Source organism: Gopherus evgoodei, chromosome 1, assembly GCF_007399415.2.
Source record: "Gopherus evgoodei ecotype Sinaloan lineage chromosome 1, rGopEvg1_v1.p, whole genome shotgun sequence".
In the NCBI taxonomy this organism is placed as follows: Eukaryota; Metazoa; Chordata; order Testudines; family Testudinidae; genus Gopherus; species Gopherus evgoodei.
Genome location: NC_044322.1, coordinates 240,567,150 through 240,586,171, shown reverse-complemented (window position 1 = coordinate 240,586,171; position 19,022 = coordinate 240,567,150). Strand labels below are relative to the sequence as shown.

The 19,022-nt window shown below is 40.9% G+C and overlaps 1 protein-coding gene across 1 annotated transcript in view; it reads right to left on the bottom strand.

The window, feature by feature from the left end:
* ITPR2 (inositol 1,4,5-trisphosphate receptor type 2) overlaps positions 1-19,022 on the bottom strand; it is a 374,378-nt gene that overhangs the window by 117,795 nt on the left and 237,561 nt on the right. The window contains exon 38 of the mRNA XM_030540942.1: positions 774-882. Within this exon, the coding sequence (XP_030396802.1) occupies positions 774-882 (109 nt within the window). The remainder of the gene's footprint in view (positions 1-773; positions 883-19,022) is intronic.

The following is a 19,022-nucleotide window of genomic DNA, read 5'->3' as shown; positions in this document are numbered from 1 at the left end:
AACAGAATGCACACACAATCACCACCATATCCACTAACAAATGAACTGTACAAACATACAGATGCACAATGTAAATGTACAGTGCTAGATTCTACTCTTGCACACATGCAACCGATTGGCCTCCCTAACTTACAAGGGTCTGACTGAGAGCAGAATTTGGTTCACAGGGTATTGACTGTAAATATTTCCATAGGGCCAACATCTAGAAATTTATATAGGAACATCTGGATCAGCATCTGGAAATGCAGCCCACAAAAGCAGGCACACATAACAGTATATGCTGCACTATGGTGCATCACAATCTGGCTCTATGCACAGTCCCCTCCTCATGCCCTGCTTAAATTACTACTGTCAACATACAGACCTTCAGATCATGCTCCTTGAAGACCCCCTCAACTGCTTTGGTAGTGAAAGGTCTGTAAAGCCAAGAATCCTTTCCATGAGTTTTGAGGGACACCGGGACAGTATGGAGAACTTCTGTGCTTCGCTCTCGCTACTGGCTGCAGATTTTCTGGCATACGCTTACGCACAGACAATCTGAATTTGGATTGAACTGTGTATTTATTTTTTATACTCTGGGATTGCCAAACACAAGCCAACTGTCTGACACAGGTGCATGCAATTTAACACAGTTTAGCGCTGCTCCTCTCCCAACAGGTCAACAGTTGTTTGAACTATTTACTGACTAAATCCCCTAAGCATTTACCATGCACCTGAGTATAAAATTAGGTGACATATATTTTATTTTTCTTAAATGATCGCTGTTGATTTACCTCCCACTTGTGCAGTTTTGCTGTAGCTGCCGGACAGAGGCCCATTCATACCACTTCCATAGTCTCCTTTAAAGTAACGATTTAGAAGTATTTTCCTTAGAGTGTTGCCCTTTAGGAGAAGGATGAAAAATAGCATGAGACGTTACAGGAGCTGCCAATTTCTGCTTTCTGGAAAACAAGCTGTTTGCCACAGTAATATTCTACTAACTCAGTTTTAGATGAAAAGCAAATACATAACTGGGGGTGGTAGCTGAGAGAAGTATAGTTTTATCTAAAAAATCTCATGGCAAATTTTCTAAGCTGCTTTTCAATACATTTATTTTTAAAAACTCAAAACAAATCAAGCGTTTGAAAAAAATATTTTAATCATGGTCTTTAAGGCCTATATTTTTCAGTTGGATCCATATAAATAAATGTTCTTCCTTTCTCTTTGTCCTACCTATCATTGACTGTGCTGCTCCTACCCCTCCATGCTTGAATCATATTACTCAGATTGTCTGACACTGTATATCTCAGCTGTATGAACTCATAGACTAATACCTAGAGCAGTGGTTACCAAGCTTTTTAATAAGGCAACCCGCCATCTATATTTGGTCTGGTTTTGCAGCCCATCATTACATATATGCACCCTCCACCCCAGCACCACAACCCTAATCCCGGTCCGGTGCAGAGGGGAGGCACTGGACTGGGTTGGGGAAAGAGAGTAAGAGAATGAGCCCACCCTACACACACCTCGCAGTGGCGGCTCCTGTCCCATGGAGCTGGGTCTGACTCCCCACTATGGGCATTGCCTGGAACACAGAGACACAGTGCCACTCTGGTCTGGCCACCCCTCCATCATGACAGAGGGGTGATAGGGCCAAATTTGAATGAGTGGCATTGTGATCTGGTGCCTGATTGAGACACATGGTTTGGGAAACATTAAAATAAGTAAAACAATGTATTCATGTCTGAATACTGGCGATGATATAATAGAATTTTCTAAAGCCTTCATGATCCCTCACTAACTTCAAGCACTGAGCAGCTGATCTTCCACATACCAACCATCCATCTTCTCACTGCTTGTATCCTGCTATAAATGATTCTTCACCATTCCTTTCATACTAATGTTCTCAAAGTTATTTCCATCTCTACGCCTAATGCAACCAAGTATACATCTGTTGATTTCCGAAATCAGGGTCTGCTTCTCTCCCATAATATTTCCAACATAGGCATTTGTCTTTTTTCAATCCAGGAGATACACATGATTCTTCATTAGCACCACATGTCAAAAGCTTCAATTTTTTTTCTTGTCAGCAGCATTAACTTTCTAGGATTCACATCCCATTTAAAAAAAACAACAACCAAGTTTTTCATCAGTCAAGTCATCTCACATTTTGATATGCCATGGTTTTTCCACAGTTTCTTCCTCTGAAACAGCTTCCTTGTCTGGATATATATGACCTCAGATAATTTAATTAATCTACTTCCTCCACAGCTTGTCCATTAATTGTGATACATGCTTGCATCATGTTTCTGTAGTCATGTCAATGTACAGACATTTTCTTTTCATTGCATTCAGGAATAGTCCATATTCCTCATTAACTGTTTTTACAAACTCCAACATTTGTAGCATTGCTTTCGTGATTGTAGCAAAGAGCATCAGGTCATCAGGATACCTGAGGTTAGCTAAGAGGTGTCTACCAATGGGGATCCCAGCTCCTTCCACTTTGTCAAAACCTCACAGGCTTGCCTCAAAATAAATCCTGCATATATGTTAAAAAGCTGTGGAGACAAAATAAACCTCTCTCGCACACTGCACAATGGAAAACCACTCACTATCGCAGATTCCTATTCGTGCAACTGCCTGTTGTTTTTGGTAGTTACTTGTGATGAGTTCAGTGAGAATCTTTGGAATCTCCATGTCTGCAATTATCTTCCAAAGATGGCTGTGCTGAATGATATCAACAGCTTTTGAAAAGTAAATGAAACACAAGATCAATGATTGAATGTACTCTCTGCATTCTTAGTGATATAACAGATATTCATGATTTGGTCACATGTGCCTTGGCCTTCTCTGACACCAGCTTGTTTTGGTCATATTTCTGCTTCTATCCTTTGTTTCATATGATCCTGGATTAATGGAAAAGGTGTTTGAACTGGCAATTAAAATGATAAAGAATGAAAGAAGATGGCTTGGAGACAGAGGGAAGTAGGAAAGAACATAAGGAATGGAACAGACTGATTCAAAGGCAGACTAAATGAGACGAGTGAATATACAAGAACAAAATGTATGGAACTTGAGAATTATAAAGAGAGTAATAATACAAAAGCTATGTTCATGGAGGGGGACGATATTAAATTCAGGTGGAAAGATTGCCTTGCCAATCTGTATGCCTCATCACAGCCACTCATAATAAAGGACGACAAAAAGAGTACAGAGCCAGAGTCATCAATCCTGTGTCCAAGGGTAGACAATGTGTCTGCAGAATTGTTAAAAGCAATTGGCTAACACAGTACTGATCTTACATGGAAAATTTATAATGATGTATGAATGACTAGAAATGTATGGAAGGGCTTGAAGAAGGGAATTTTTTTACCCTGACCAAAGAAGTGAGACATGACATAGAGTGTAGTAACTATTTCACCTATTATCCTGATATCGTATGTTAGCAAAGGTCGGGTCTACGTAATCCAGGATTGCATAAAACAGGAGTTGGCAACCTATGGCATGCGTGTCAAAGGCGGCACGCAAGCCGATTTACTATGGCACTCTGCTACCGGCCTGGGGTCCCCACCGCCGGCCAAACTCAGTCCGCTGCCAGCCTGGATGGACAAAACCCTGGGCTGGCAGTGGGCTGAGTGGGGCCGGTGGATGGGACCCCAGCTGACAAGGGCTGGTGGATGGAAAGCCAAGATCGGCTGATGACTGAGCTGCTCAGCCCGCTGCCAGTCTGAGGTTCCATCCACCGGCCCCTGTAAATGTAAACTGTATTATTTGCACGCAAAACCTTAAATTACAGCGAATAAATGAACACTTGGCATACCACTTCTGAAAGGCTGCCAAACCCAGGCATAAAACAATGGATAGAGGAAGAACTACCTCCAGAAGAAGCTGGGAAGCACTGCCCTATAGCATATTCCTCCCCAGAGTCCCATGTTGTGTGTGTGATTAATATAAAACCTTTTTCATCATTTGTATTAACCAATTAGAGGAAGCTGCATCGTATCTGAAGTATCAAAAAAGAGAGGTATAACAGAGTACTAGATACTTAGTCTGTCAGAAAAGTATTACTGTACCTCCTTGTCCCTCCACTTCTAAATATAAAGCAATAATCAAGCATTGTACTCTATTCCTTTCCTCCCATTTTGTATCACAAAATGTTCTGCAAAACGTGACATGAGGAATTAAAAATGGGGATACAGGCATTGTCTTTGTCACTGCATTTCAGCAGGCATTTTCGTCTTGCCTTCATCTTCCCAAAAAACACTTTCAGACAAAACTAAGCTCTTAATGAGACAGTAGTTATCATGACAGGTGCTGATGTCATCCATGTTAGGTTTAGTTAACCAAGGAAGCAAGGCAGTGTCTCCAAGAATTGCCATACAAAGAGAGTCTATTCTCACTGCACACTATTAAATTTTACAAATTCTTCTCCATGCCTTCTGGTGCAAACAAGTTTTTGAAAACCAGTGAAACAGGAAATGGCCTCCAGGACCTGCACAACAATAGGACAGTAGACTTTCCAGTTGATAATACTCCTGTGATTGCTTTGGTAGGCAGAAAGGGGGCAAGTGAATCTCACCAATACCTCCAGAATGGCTGGGAAGCCCCACTAAATGTTTCTGTTATTTCAGCAATATTTCTAACAGTAATCACAGGACTCTGCAGAACTTCATTGCTATACACATCTCAGACACAATGGACTTGTTAGAACCAAGCAAGCACCAGGACGCAATATTCTATAGATGTAGCCAGCCTACACAAAATAATAGCTATTTCCTAGTCCATAGAGTCTAAATTTCTCATTTTATAAGCAAAGCTTTACACAGTAGTAGTAAAAAAGTATTCTCCTTCATTCCAGTTATCTCACAGACATTCACAGGTTCCCATCTCCACAGACTGGGACTTGTTCCAGAATGGGCAATACATTTGAGAATGTTTAAGGACCATACAGTGGAAAAGGACAGTGTTTATCAGGCCACTTGACTAACTACTTGTCTTGGGACAATATCCTAGACAGCAACCCAGACAATGGACTTATGATGAATAAAGTGCCATGGTAAGCCATGCCAAAAGTCACAGTGCAGTCATGGGAAAGAACTGATATATACTTTTAAAGAACAAAAGTCAAAAGTCATGTGTTTCATTATTCAATCAAAACATTCTCATTCTAAAACAAGAACTGTTTAAGCCCATTTGACTAATAATTCAGAAAGATTTACAATTGCAGTTCTATTGCTCAGGAGATAGCAACTGCTGCCTCTTCTTCATCCTCTCTTACCTGTCTTGTCCTCTACAAAGACAGCAGTAGAGCAATGCTATGGAGACACTTCTGAAAGCAGCTCTGCAGCTGTCACATTCTGGGGTGCAATCCAGACCTGTAACCTTGGGTGCCTCACAATCCTTGGCTGTTATAGCTCCCAACCTGGGCCACTCACATGCAGGTGACACCTAGTCTGTCTATGTATAGTTACAGCCCTGGTGCAGCAGCTCTGACGCCCCCCCAGTCAGACTCTGGCTTCCACCAGCCTTAGTTACTACTTGAAGTGTCACCCCAACACACCCCTAGTCCCAAATTTTCCCAAAATGTGTCCCCAGTTCTCTCGTGGAGGGTTCAGATACTAAGATCTATTGCCACTGTAAGGAGTCAATATTCAACTATTTGCTACTTTAAACTGAACTGTTTGGTAACTCCAGTTAAACAGCACTGAACTGGTTTATAATTAAGAGTAATACAATTTATTAACAAAAGAAGAGGATTTTAAGTGCATCCAAGTATAAGAGATAAAGCAAATACAAGTGAAAAGGTACAACTAGAAGTTTAAAAATTAATCTGGCAAGTTTCAGTTCAAATTTTTGATAAAGATGGCCTTTCTTACCCACAGTCTTCCAGCAAGATGGGGCCTGACCTTTGTTGGGTCAGGATTTCTCCCAAAGGTGCTGGTGCCTTTGTCATCTTAGCTGAAAGAGAGAGAACTTCTCCACCTCTTTCTTTTATACTCTAGTGAACCTTTGACATGGATTGTTCTGAGGGTTACCCTTCAAAGTAACAAAGTAATAGAGGAGGCGACAGAGTCTGGTGATGAAGGAGGCTCCATGCTCTTTCTTCTCCCACTTGTGTTTGTTGAAATCCAAATTGTCCTGTTTCCTGCCATCTCCTGCCCATGCTGTCTCAAGCACCCTTTTTACTACTTATACAGAAATTGAGACAAACACATTCCTTTGTTTACAACAGAGCTGTTTAACATCACCCCCGACATACCCGGTTCACACACACTTTAGTTAGAATTCCAGCATATATTCATAACTCTTAATACCCATTGCATACATACATCTTGCAAGAATATTAATGATCAGTGAGTTAATAGTCTTCAGATGAGACCACACAAAGCATATCTTGTACCAAGATTATTACAATAGCGTGTACACAGGGGTACTTAGTGTTGCAGTAACTCCAAGACTTCCATCCCCCCAAAATCACAGAAATCACAGAATCCTTGACACCACTTCTTATGACAAACTACTAGCTTTAATTATTAGAGTCCCTGCTTTCTGGCACTCTCTCACTCTCTCTCTCTCTCAGACTCCCACAGAGCTCAGGCTTTGAGTTGGCAGCTCTCACAGTTCTCAAAATGTCAAAAGTCAAGGACATTTTTGTTTGAAAAGAAAGATGACCATGGAATCCCTCGCTTCCATGGCAGCTGTGACAAAAATGCAGCCTCGAGTTTGTCCCATATGATTGCAATCTTGAGATCTTCAGCCTCCACATGAGTTTCACCTACCTCATTTCTGACCTTTAACAGTCACGTGACTCTCCCATGCCATCCATTCTGTTATGAAATAAGCTGCCAGTGCAAAGAGCAAGCACTGTTTCTCTGCAGTGTAGCAATATTGATTGGGCCCGGGGAACTCTGAGATGTGCAAAATTCCAAGAATGCCCCTAAGCTCCCACAGCTTCACTCCATAGGGCACCATTTTAGAAACTGCTGAAAAGCCCCCCCTTCCAGCAAAAGTGCTGCACACTATGGAATAGGTAACTGGACAATCCCAGGATGCACTGGGACAGCCCTGATTGTATAGTGGTTTTTTGTAGGCAGACTAAAATGGGCCAGTCAAAAACAGGGATGTCATGTGGATGCAGAAAGTTAAGGAAGCTAACAAGACAACCAACCATTTTATGAAATCCATGTCCCTGTAACAGTTTCCTTGCTCAGTACCAAAGCCGACTGAAAACACATAATCACCAATGCAATTTGAATTCGCAGTCTGCAACAAACATTACCACAACTCCTAATATAGGCACAGGGTCCAAAAACAGCAGATAGTGCAGCGATATCTTCACATTATTGTATTTCTTCACACTTTGGACCCAAATCCTGCCTAACCGACTCTCCCTCTTGCTGGTTACAATGGAATTTCTGTAGCTTTTATTAATACGTGGAAATGGTATATAAACAGAACTCAGCTGACTCCTCACTACTTATGTAATGAATAGCTGAAATAGGCTGATCATGGCTTTGAAGAAACGCAATAAAACATAACAGTCGTATTGTTATCCGTGAATGCCCCTGCATTGTCTCTAAGAAAAGCTACTGAAGGGAAAAGGCATGAGGACACAAGACAGCAATAACAATTTACAAAATATTTATTTACTGGAGTTCTAAATAGCCACTGACTGATGGAAAAAATATTTCCAAAAGGGAAAAATGGATTCAATAGAAGCAAGTAGGTACACATTTTATTTTTCTCAGTCCATATTTCATTATGCTTCTCATTACTGTTGTAAAAGGGAATAGTTAACCCTGTAAGCCTAATTTTTTAATTGCTTTCCTCCTAAAGTCTGGCTAAAACAAGATGGTTCAGTGAACTTATACATATTCTGCCATTCCTTCACTTTAGTAATTGTAGGCAGGAAAAGTGACATAGCCTATTATTAAGGTTGCCCAACACCTCCCATTGTAAGAAACAGTTTTCAAATCGCTGATAGCTTTCCCCAACCATTCAATTTTCCATACTGGGTGTCTGCTGCAGGTGGAATGTTCTTTAGAAAACTTCAGCCAAAACACTCTAGTTGTGTCTGAGAACACAGTTAGTTGTTTTATCCATGTTAAAAGTTCTGGTGGCCTTTTCTTTGAGAAGCTCTAGAATAGGGATTTGAAATGGGAGCGGGGGAGGGCAGCAGAGAGAGTGCTTTGTGTCAAGGAAGTACCTTTTGCCTTCCCCATGAAAATCTGCCTACATTTGGTCAAGTTATAAACCTGGTGGGTGTGAGGGACAGAAGTCACAGCTCGCACATGCTCAGCAGAGACTTCTTAGATTTTAGTAGTTAAATTCCCTAACAGCCCAAGGCTGAGCAGGACTTTCACTGCAATGGCAGAACTGGGCTTTTGCAGGCTGTGCTGAGTCTGGGACTGGGCACCTGAACTGGGAGCAGAAAAACTGTCTCTCTTGTGCTCTCAATGAAACTGCTCCTCCCTGCTGGGTCAGGGCTGTGCTGAGGAAGAAAATACCTGGTTTGAATGCAGAGTGGACAAGAGCCTGACTGGGAAGGGTGGAGGGGCAGAGGGAGTACATTAGAACAGGAGCCCGGGAGGCATGATTCGGGCTGGAGGCTGACAGAGGGGAGAGGGAAACTGGGACTAGCTGTTCTGCAGCGGGATTGGGACTGGCTGTAGACTAGGACTTTCTGGGCTGGAAACCGGAGAGGACAATGGTGTGGGGGACTGGGTGTCACTGAGTCACACACAGACCGAGACTGTATGAGGAGCTGGGGGGGAGACTGGTACTGGAAGCCAATGCTGTGTGGGGAGGGGAGACAAATCTGATGAGAAGCTGAGGTAACAGAAAAAAAACAAACAGACTGGACGGGCAAACGAATTGGGACAGGGTGCCAGGAGAGGGGATGGGACACGGATTGGATGAGGAGCCCTGGAAGTAAGACTGGGAGTCAGTGGGGATGGGAAATGTTGAGCTGGGGGTGGGGGGAACAAATCAAACAAGGAGCTGGAAGGGGGAACTGGGACTGACAAGACTGGGCTTGGAATGAGACGCTTGAGGAGTGGAAACCAGGACTGGCTATTGAAGAAAATGGGACTGAGACAAGGAGTCAAGGATGGGGAGGAAGTTGGAAGGGATGGGGCAGGGCTGGGTGATGTTGGAAGGGAAAGGGCAGAAAGGGTCAAGACTGTGGGCAATGGGCAGAAAAGACTATAGCACACTCCCCAAGATTCCTGAGTCCTATCATTCCTCTGCTGACAGGAAATATCTATGAACCCCCGGTAAACTGTTCCATCCCCTTCTCATGTCCATCCATATATAGGATGGCAATCTACAACTACTCATTCAGTGCACAGGATGGTCCTGCTCGGGGGATGAATAAGAGCTGAATAGTGAAGGAGGCTGTTGTCTGTTGGACCCTTGCTACACTTATTCCAGGAACTGAAAGTTGTGCAGTGAATGAAGCAGAGAATTGCTGGAAGAGAAAGAATGGTCTCATGGCTAAGGTAGTTAAATAAGGTCATGAACATCTGGATTCTATACCTGCCTCTGCCACAGGGCTCCCCTGTGATGCTGGACAAGTCACCTAAACCACACTTTTCACATGTGATCAGAAAATGCGGAATGTGCAGTTAGTGGATTCCTGACTTCAGATGCTGAGTCTTATCGCAGAAGAGCTGAGCGTCCTGTTCTTCTAACATATGAAGTGCTGCATATCACTAAGCACACTGAAAAATCAGGTCCTAAATGTCTCAAATTGGGCATCCAAATTGGGATACTTCTGACCTTAATCGCTGTGCCTCAGTTCTCCATCTGTAAAATGAGGAGAATACCTCATTGGGGTGTTGAGAAAATAAATTAATTAATATTTATAAAGCACTCAGATACCATAGTGACAAACACCATAGAAATGCCCATGAGGAAATTAACAATTCTGTCTTCAGAGCAGGGTTTGAATAATTTACAGTAAATAAGACCTGGGTCCACACACTGAACAATGAGGAGAAAGCAAAGTATTGAACAACTGCTCATTACGTGAGCACCAACCATCCTGTGCATTGAATGAGGCAGGGGTCCTGTGGAAAAAAATACTTCATCATGTAAGGACTGTAACAATGTTTTCACACAAGGGGCCAAATTAAGTTTGCACAGGCAGCCTTAAATCTGGCATCTCCTAACTTTTGAGTGATTGATTTTGCAGCCTAAATGCTTTTAATCATAGTTTTTGTGTATGTAATAACAATACTTATACATAAATCTTTCTCATTTCCCAACTTTCTCAAAGTTTTATAATTTTTCATTAAGATTCAACACTTCCGTGATGTAGCTAATCATAATTACCTTCCCATTTCAGTTATGGGTAAACTGACGCAAAGGTGTCCAATAACATACAAGTATATGGCACAGTCATGAATAGAATCTTTAAGTTCTAACCCTGGTTCCCTGATCTCCATCCATAAAAACCAGTGGAAAAATTCTATCCTCACTGTGTGATTCCAGAAAAACACAGATTCTGTTTCATAAACAAGACGTTTCCACCAGTAATAGACTGGGCGACACTGATACGTTTCCACTGATAATTAATTATTGTATGATACCTGAAAGCTAACATTTGTGCACTCAGACATTCATTCTCTATGGGGAGTGAGTGCTTTTAAAAATCAGATCATGTACACCTCAGGTCCAGTCCTGCCTCCATTAAAGCAAGGGAGTTTTGGCAATGGCTTCAGTAGAAGGAGCAGGCCTGTACTTTGTTTTGGCAAAAGTTCTTAGATAATCATAAAAAGAACATCCAAAATATGCACTAGAATTTATTACAGTTTTCTCCTAGCATAGAAGAACTGGTGACCCACACCTCTCAACTCTCTCATATTAAGCAGGGTTGTTCCATATTCTAAACATACTATTGTTTCAGTTCTATACAAATCTGGTATTAAATCCCACTTGTCTTAATCCAACTTGCCTACATGAGAAATGTTAAATGATTAAAGCTGACGTTACATCTATCATAGGGATGAGTGAATCAGTTCAGATAAAATAAGAATCCAGAAACATGCCCTACCCCTTCTCTCGAAACTCAACCTGAATTGAATTCAAACCAAATTGCAGTGGTTTAAAAAAGTAATAGTTAACATTTAGATTTTATTATTGATGTATTTGTTCTTTGATTTTATTTGCCTCTGCAATTCTGGATACCAGTTAAGAAGGGAAACAGAAGTGCCGAAATATTGTAAAAACAAATGCTGCTGCCCGGGTACTTCTAGTCTAGCTAGACTAGGGAGCATTAGATGTGTTGCCAGAAACCTGGTTCTTGCCTGGTATTAAGCCCAATTTTGCAGACCCAAGCAGTTCAGGAAAGTGCCTGAACTCTTGGGGTACTTTTACAAACTAAACTGGGTGACACAAAAATAGTAATATTAAAAATAAACTAAATTATAAAAAGACTAATATGTCCAATATAAATATAGCAGCATAGAATATAAATTAGGGATAGATGCACCTCAGCACTGGGGCATTCAGATTTATTTGTGCCCAGTGCTGCAAATGGATCATTCAAAATAACAGATGGACTAACAGTAAAAATCTAGACTCTACAAAGTCAAACGTTATTGTTAATCATAGTTGCACATCCATTTGCTTGCATGATTACATTTATTTCTCTGTGAAATCATAACCCTTGTATATATAAAAAAAAGGTCAATTTTTACACCTACACAATTTTTAAATATTTGCCATTTAGACACTAAAATACCAGGATGCACTGTAATAAGTTCATATTTGATGTTCTCCCAAGTTTTTAAGTCACTGACAGAAAGCCATCTGAGATCTGATCAAGATTTATTCACAGACACATTTATGTCTGTAGCATCAATAATGTACTGTAGAAACAGACTGGATCTGAAATGCATAATTTCTGAAGGCTAAAATCATCTAACTCATACTGCTGGGGGTAAATTTTCAAAGTGATGCACAGGGAGTTTTCCACACAAATCCTATTATTTGTTAACAGGATTTGTGTGAGAAACTCTCCATGCCCTGCTAGGAAAATTTATGCCTAAGTGCCCTGGCAATGTGAATGTTTATCAAAACACACACTTAATTTCCAGCTACATACTTATGAGCATTACTGTGCTTTGACATTTAAAGATAAAATTAGATAGGTAGCTTGGAAAAAACAACAACAGGAGCAGCTAAAAAGTGTTTTCATCACATTATTCTGTCTCAGTATATTGCTATTATGTTGAACTTCAATGCTAAAGTACAATAGATATTGGATCTACTAGATAATGGATGCTTAGCAGTGAGAGCTTCACAAGGCAGACAGTACTTATTGTCTACCCTACTTTGAATCAGATACATTATGATCTCCACCTGCTGATACTAATTGATTCAGAGGGCATCTTTCTGTGTCAATTTCACCCACCCACTAGCTCCACTGAGTTATATAACACCTCAGTTCCAATTTGCAGGTGCTGATACAAACTTTCATCAGGACTGGTTTTCATGGGTTCTAATTCCTCAAATTTCATTCATTCTGAGAAAACTGCAAGTTTTGGTAAACCAGGCTTGCTCTTTCAAAGCACAGGTTCATTAACCCCCGCAAACGTTTCGGTGAACCTGGCACAAGCACTGGCTTTGTTCAGTAACTAAATACTAAATTTTTTCCTAGTTCGGATTTTCATTGTATAAGATTCATGCAGTTCTAATGGTTAATAGTTTCCCAAATATTTACAGAGGTACCTGGTTAATGGCTGTTATTTCAGCTAGAGCAGCTCTATGCCATTTACAGTGAGATACTAACTGGAGGACTAACCATCAAAAGTTCACTACACTGCAAAAGAATCTATTGGACAGATGTTTGTTCTGAAGTCAGCACTGAGACCTTAAAGACATCTGTTTTTCTGTTAGTTAGCCTCCTTCCTACACATCCCAGACCATTTAAAAATATGTACGTATGCAGTAGTCATGAAGATCCTGTCCACACTATAGCTTTTAATTTTTTTTTTAAACTGGTTAGAGATCTTGGCTAAATTTTTTTTTTTTCAAGGACCAGATTTTCAAATGTTTTTAAGTATCCAAAGATGCAGACAGATGCTTACTGGGATTTTCAGAAATGTCTATATCCCTAAAACCCACTGAAATCAAGCCACTTCCAAAAAGCCTTTTAGAGGCCTATCTGCATCCTTAGGCATGTAAACGCTTTTAAAAGTCTAGTCCTAAGTGACTTAGGAGCAAAAGTCCCCATCTGAGTGTGTGAAGGACATGCACATAGAGCAATGCCAACAGAATGTACAGAAATGCACTCTGGGATGTTCTCAGATTACTAAAAGGGAGGACAACTGGCCAGAACCAGTTACATAAACATATTTAGAAGCTCCTGTCCATCCATGCTATAAAAATAACTGTGCTGAAATGGTTAACGGAAACAAACTCAAGGCAGTCTAGGCTTCTGGCTGGGATGGAACACTATAAATTGCCAGGGGTTACTAACTGAATTCCAACCACATGGTATGTGTGCACATACCACGCTCGGAGCCAACCATGGTGGGTTAAAAATTATAGTGTGAACAGAGCCTAAGAGCAATGCAGTACGCTATAGGTAATGAATGTTACGCTGCAGTATGCTGCAGATACGGACACACAATCTCACTGCCACTCCACTCAGTCTGCGCTGTGCAGGCAGCACAAAGGAACCAGAGACTCATTAACTTACTACCAGGGGATAGGCAATTCCCCCCTGGAGTACAGCCAGCACCTATGCTGACCTCATTGCAGCCCTGAGCACAGGAAGCATATCTGGGTCAGAGAGGGGTGGGGAAGTAGGAGTGGACAGACTGCAATGCGCTAACTGCTCTAACCTGCAGTTGGGGCTGGAGGCAGGCTGAGAATCAGGGAGCTGTACCGAGCTTCCAGCTGGATACACCTCACTGTACCCAGCATAAGCTGGATACAGCACTAAATCTGGCCTATGGTCTTTAATAACGGTCAGAGGTGTCAACTCTGAGTTAAAAGACATTTAGAATTGGCATCCTTGATGAAGCAATGGTAGTTTGAACTTTCCTCCTATATTGTGCTTGGGTATGCATTATTGCCAACTCTCAAATCTACTGCAAGTCTTGCAACATTTGGTGTTTTGCTTAAAACCCCAGCTTCTGGAGTTACGTGATTACATGAAAATCTCAGCTCTTAGGCCTCTATTCCTTATGATACGGGAAATACAAACTGCCATGGCTGCCCTCCAGGAGTGTGGGGCTGGTTGTTTTTCTAGGACCAGATGCTGTGAGATGCTGAGGTACCTCCACTTCCACTAAAAATCAATGGTAGTAGAGCACTAGTAGGAGGCAATCTGAATGACTTAGGGTGTGACCTGACTTTTACATTTGATTCACAAAGCTGCAATGACTTGTCATTGGTGCCTTCATTTCCTAGCACAGCTAAGGGCGCACGATAACAGTGCTTCACATTCAAATATGTAACATTTAGATTAAAGGCACTGTTACTAGCAAAAGTTCTTCATTGTGAGATCTTTGTGAAGCAGTTTTCATTCTCTGTTTCTAAGTTAGATCCCGATATTAGCTTCCTACTCTTGGATTCTAGCATTTCATCATTTTAAACAAATAAACCTAATAAAGTCTTTTGAAGTGTGTCATGGAAATAATTCTGACTCTCTGTGGCATAAATCCACAGCAGAGGTTTCATAAACCTTTTTATTAACTGGAGCTGCAGAATGAAACAGACATTTAACAAACATTTTGTTTTTAATATTATTCAGAGTTATACTGGCTGTCACATGAAGACTCAATAGTGGTATTTCAGGAACAACAGCCATTTCTAAATGCCAGCTTTCATAGGCCGAGGAAAATCAGCTACTAAAGTTTTCTAGCTTGAACTAAAGAAATCAATGTCATTACCCCAAGAATTTGTTTTAAAATTTGGTTGAAATTAAACCAGCAGTTTTAAGTTAGAAGTGTGGGGGGAGAAGAGACACACATTTTCATCTGGCTGTATTAGCTTTTTGCATTCCCACAGCTAAAAGAGAGATTCATGTTTATATAAAATTTAATATGCAAGCTGTTAGCCCATAATACTAAGCTCTCTCTTTAGCATTTAATATTTGTTAAAACTGCTGAGTTATTTATGACAGAAATCAGATTGCTGCACATGTATGGTAGCTGATCAACCAGAATACATTTTAATACACGTTTGTTATGGAGCTGTTACTGTTCAATCCACATATTTTTGCTGATTCCAAAAAGACTTTGTACATTATGACTGCTTCAGCATATAGCCAAGAAACACCATTATAGCCTTCTATGGAGTCATTTTATACCGTACACATCAACCCAAGTGTTGGGAAAATCCAGATCTGGAGACCCTATAATGTGACATTGCTTACAATGTTGCAAGGGTACTGACATCACCACTTATGACATCTCTGTGATAAATGCCACAACAGCGACTGAAACCCCAAGAGGAACCTTCCAGTTCAGCTAACTGTTGAGATACATATTGCTTACAATTCATTCAGTCAGTGCTTTGGGAGAATACTAATCAACATCCAAGTAAAGTCCGTTAGGCTCGATAACCTATATACCTATTCTTATTACAATACACTAACAAAACCTGATAGTGTTAATATCGGCTCTCATCAATACATAGTAAGAACACCGCTGTGGAAGACCTGGTCAGAGCTTTCAGGAAGACGGAGAATACCATCAAAAAAATTCTAATTCTATGCTCTAAATCAGTGACCTGCAATAGGTGTGGAGTACTAGTCACCCCATCTTAAAAATGATATTGCAGAATCTGAGGGGGTTCTGAGAGGTAATGAGAATGATTAATGGTATGGAACATTTCTCACACAAAGCGAAATGGAAAAAAGACTGGGTTATTTACCTTTGAAAGGAGACCAGTGAGAGGGGACATGGTTGAAGTATATAAAATGATGTAGAGAAGCTAGATTAGAACTTCCGTTCTCTCTCTGACAATACAACAAGAAGGGGTCACATTCAATGAAATGGAAAGAAAGGAAATTCAAAAGAGAAAAAAAGAGAAATACTCTTCCACACAGGACAGAATTAAACTGAGTAAGTCATTGCCACAGGAAGTTGCCGAGGCCAAGAATTTAGCAAGATTCAAAGAGGGATTGGACAATATCCAGAGTTATATTAGTTAATATATTAACAAAAAGGAGGTTTTCACTCCCTTCCAATACACTTGTTTCAGGGTTTAAACCAATCTCTTACTCACAGGGATAAGCATAAGACCATAATGGAGAAGAGATAACCTTACTTCTGCCTACTGTGTGGTTTCCTGTATCTTCCACTGAACCAGCAGGTTCTGGCCACTGCCTTACACAGGATACTGGATGTTGGGTGTGATCCTGCCTGGCAAATCCTATGATATTTCATGAGAACAAAAGTTATATCATGTATATCTTGTGGTATTAGATCCAAAGGACCTATGTCCAGTACAGTACAATGGAGTAACAATCAAAGATTTTTTTAAGTTACTGTGCCAAGGTGTTCAGAACAGAGCATCATGGTAATGTACCATATCTGCTGCAACACATAGGCACAACAATATCAGAAGAATAACTGCTACACACAAGCAAAACAGATTATTTTAATGAGCTAACACAACAGAACCCCATAGTGTCGATCTTTGTCTTCACTGTTACTTAGTAAGGTACTGATGAGTAAATAAGGGACAGCGGTACTCAATCGTTCAGCTTTGGAGCCACATGCAACTTTTCACAACCCAGCATCTGTGGGTTTGAGTGAGACATCTTATGACGTCCCCGCAATAATACATAGCAATTGGAAACAAAAAGTACCCAGATACCTACAATCAACTTTTCACACAGGTAAGACTCCAAGCTTGTCAGACATTACATTTCCCTGGTTTCTTCCACCTACTACAGCTGATTTCTCTCTGCTGGTACAAGTAAGTCCAAAATACATAGTCCCCTCAGTCACTGAAACACTGATTGAAAAATATGTCTTTGAATGGAAGAAACAGACACAGCATCAGACTTCTCAATATTGGTGACAGATTATGAATGCTGGGCCTCTTATTCAGTCCTAAATAACACTGTCCAGACTGTCACCTTTATTTAGTTCTTTTGATTAATACAACTGTGTAATGACTTTGTTATGCACATTTGTTTCCTATGCATGTTAAACTCTTTTCTGTCTCTCCATGAGTCCATTTGATGATGAAGTGGCTTTTTGACTGCTAAAAGGTTGAACGTCACTTATCCAGATGCTTATGCCTACATACTTAATGTCCTTCTCCCGCCATAAGGTCCTATACATGAAAGTATTAACATTCTTGCTGTTATATCGAAAGCTGCCAAGTTCTAGCCAGACAACAGAGATTTATAAGGAAGTGCAGGAGGAATGTTATACAAGACTGGACGGGGATTTGGATTGTATTTCTCCTGCTTTTTCTTCTTCCAAATTTTTTCCCTTGCCCCTTCTGAACCTAGCCATCTTCTGCTGTTCCTCACCTCCCTCTAGTTGTATTTACATAGGCAGACCACACACCTGCAACCTGATGACCAACTACACTCTCTTATAAATCCAGTCACCCTCACTCCCTATCCTGTCTGACACAGCTGGGGGGAGCTGAGCTCCAGTTAGAGGAATGTTTGTATTTTAAACTGAGCATGGAACAACAATGATTGGGAGAGAAATACAAAACATGCATATAGGTAATACTCTAGGATCTCATACTGAAGGAGCTGAGCATCTTCAACTTCCAGTGAAGTCAAAGAGAACTAGAGACACTCCACACCTCATAGGATCTGGCCCCGAATGGGGTGCTGTTGTTTTAAAGTTCACTTCAGAATGGCTAGGAGGTTCTTTAATGGCACACCAGCAGCTTTACGTTTGAATTTCCTTGCTGCAAAACTCCTAACAATATTTGCAGCACAGTTTTGTGTTTAATTTGAACAGGTCTGGGCAACAGATGTATTTACAATGGCAGAGGCTTTGCATGTTACATCTGCTAGCAAAATTCAAGGCTCAAGCTGCTAATTAAATATGAAATTGCACGCGTTAATTTAGAACCAGTTCCTTGTTAAAATTGCCTGATGTTTAAGGCACAATAAATTGAGTCCGTATCCGGGAATGTGTGTGCCTTGACCTGTGTGGGAAGGCAGACTAGAGTACCACGTATAGGCTAGAGACAGTTACCATGGATACCTCACTAGTTGAGGTGTATAAGCTAAATATTATAAACAACTTTGTGGCATTAGAATACTAGCCTCCTCAAAAATGTTGCAAAACGAACAATGAATCTGGAGAGAACTCCTGTGATTTGTTTTCTGACACGTGAATAAGAATTTCATACTGTAGGCAAAATACAAAAGCAGATTGATGAGAAATGTGTCAGTTCCTGCAGGCCTTATTTTAGGCATATTCCTGAGAGGTGCAAGTACTCTTAGCTCCTACTGCAGACCAGGGAGTTGCAGGTGTGCAGCTTCTCTCAAGACACAGCCCTTGCATCCTACTTAGTTGATAGTTTTGCCTAAGTGAGAACTAAAGGATTTTGGCCCATCCAGCATAAGCAGCAAAAGATGCAGCCAAAGTTTAAATACTGCTTCCATCAAGGAGTAAGAAAAACAAAATAAAAAAACCTTTCCTTCGGGACAGGTTTTCCCCTGTGCTTGCACCTTTCTCTGAAGCAATTGGTGCTGGCCACTATCAGAGATAAGATACTGGACTCACTGAAAATTCCTGCTGAGAGGGTCTGCAAGATGATTCTGGACCCCTGGCAAGAGGTTGGCTATTGGAGTAATGCTCTCTTCGATGAAGAACTGCCATAACCCGATTTCCTCTTGGCAGAGCATCCTGAAGTATGCTCTCCCTTGCTCTTTCACATCATAGTATTGCTGGTAAGAATGTGAACCACTGAGCCCCTGATATGGTCTAGAAAAGCGTGATATATATTGTAGGTAGTCTGAAGTTCCAGCACCTTGATATTCAGTGAGGACTTCTGCTCGGACTACAGACCTTGGACTTTCAGAGACCTCAGGTGTGGTC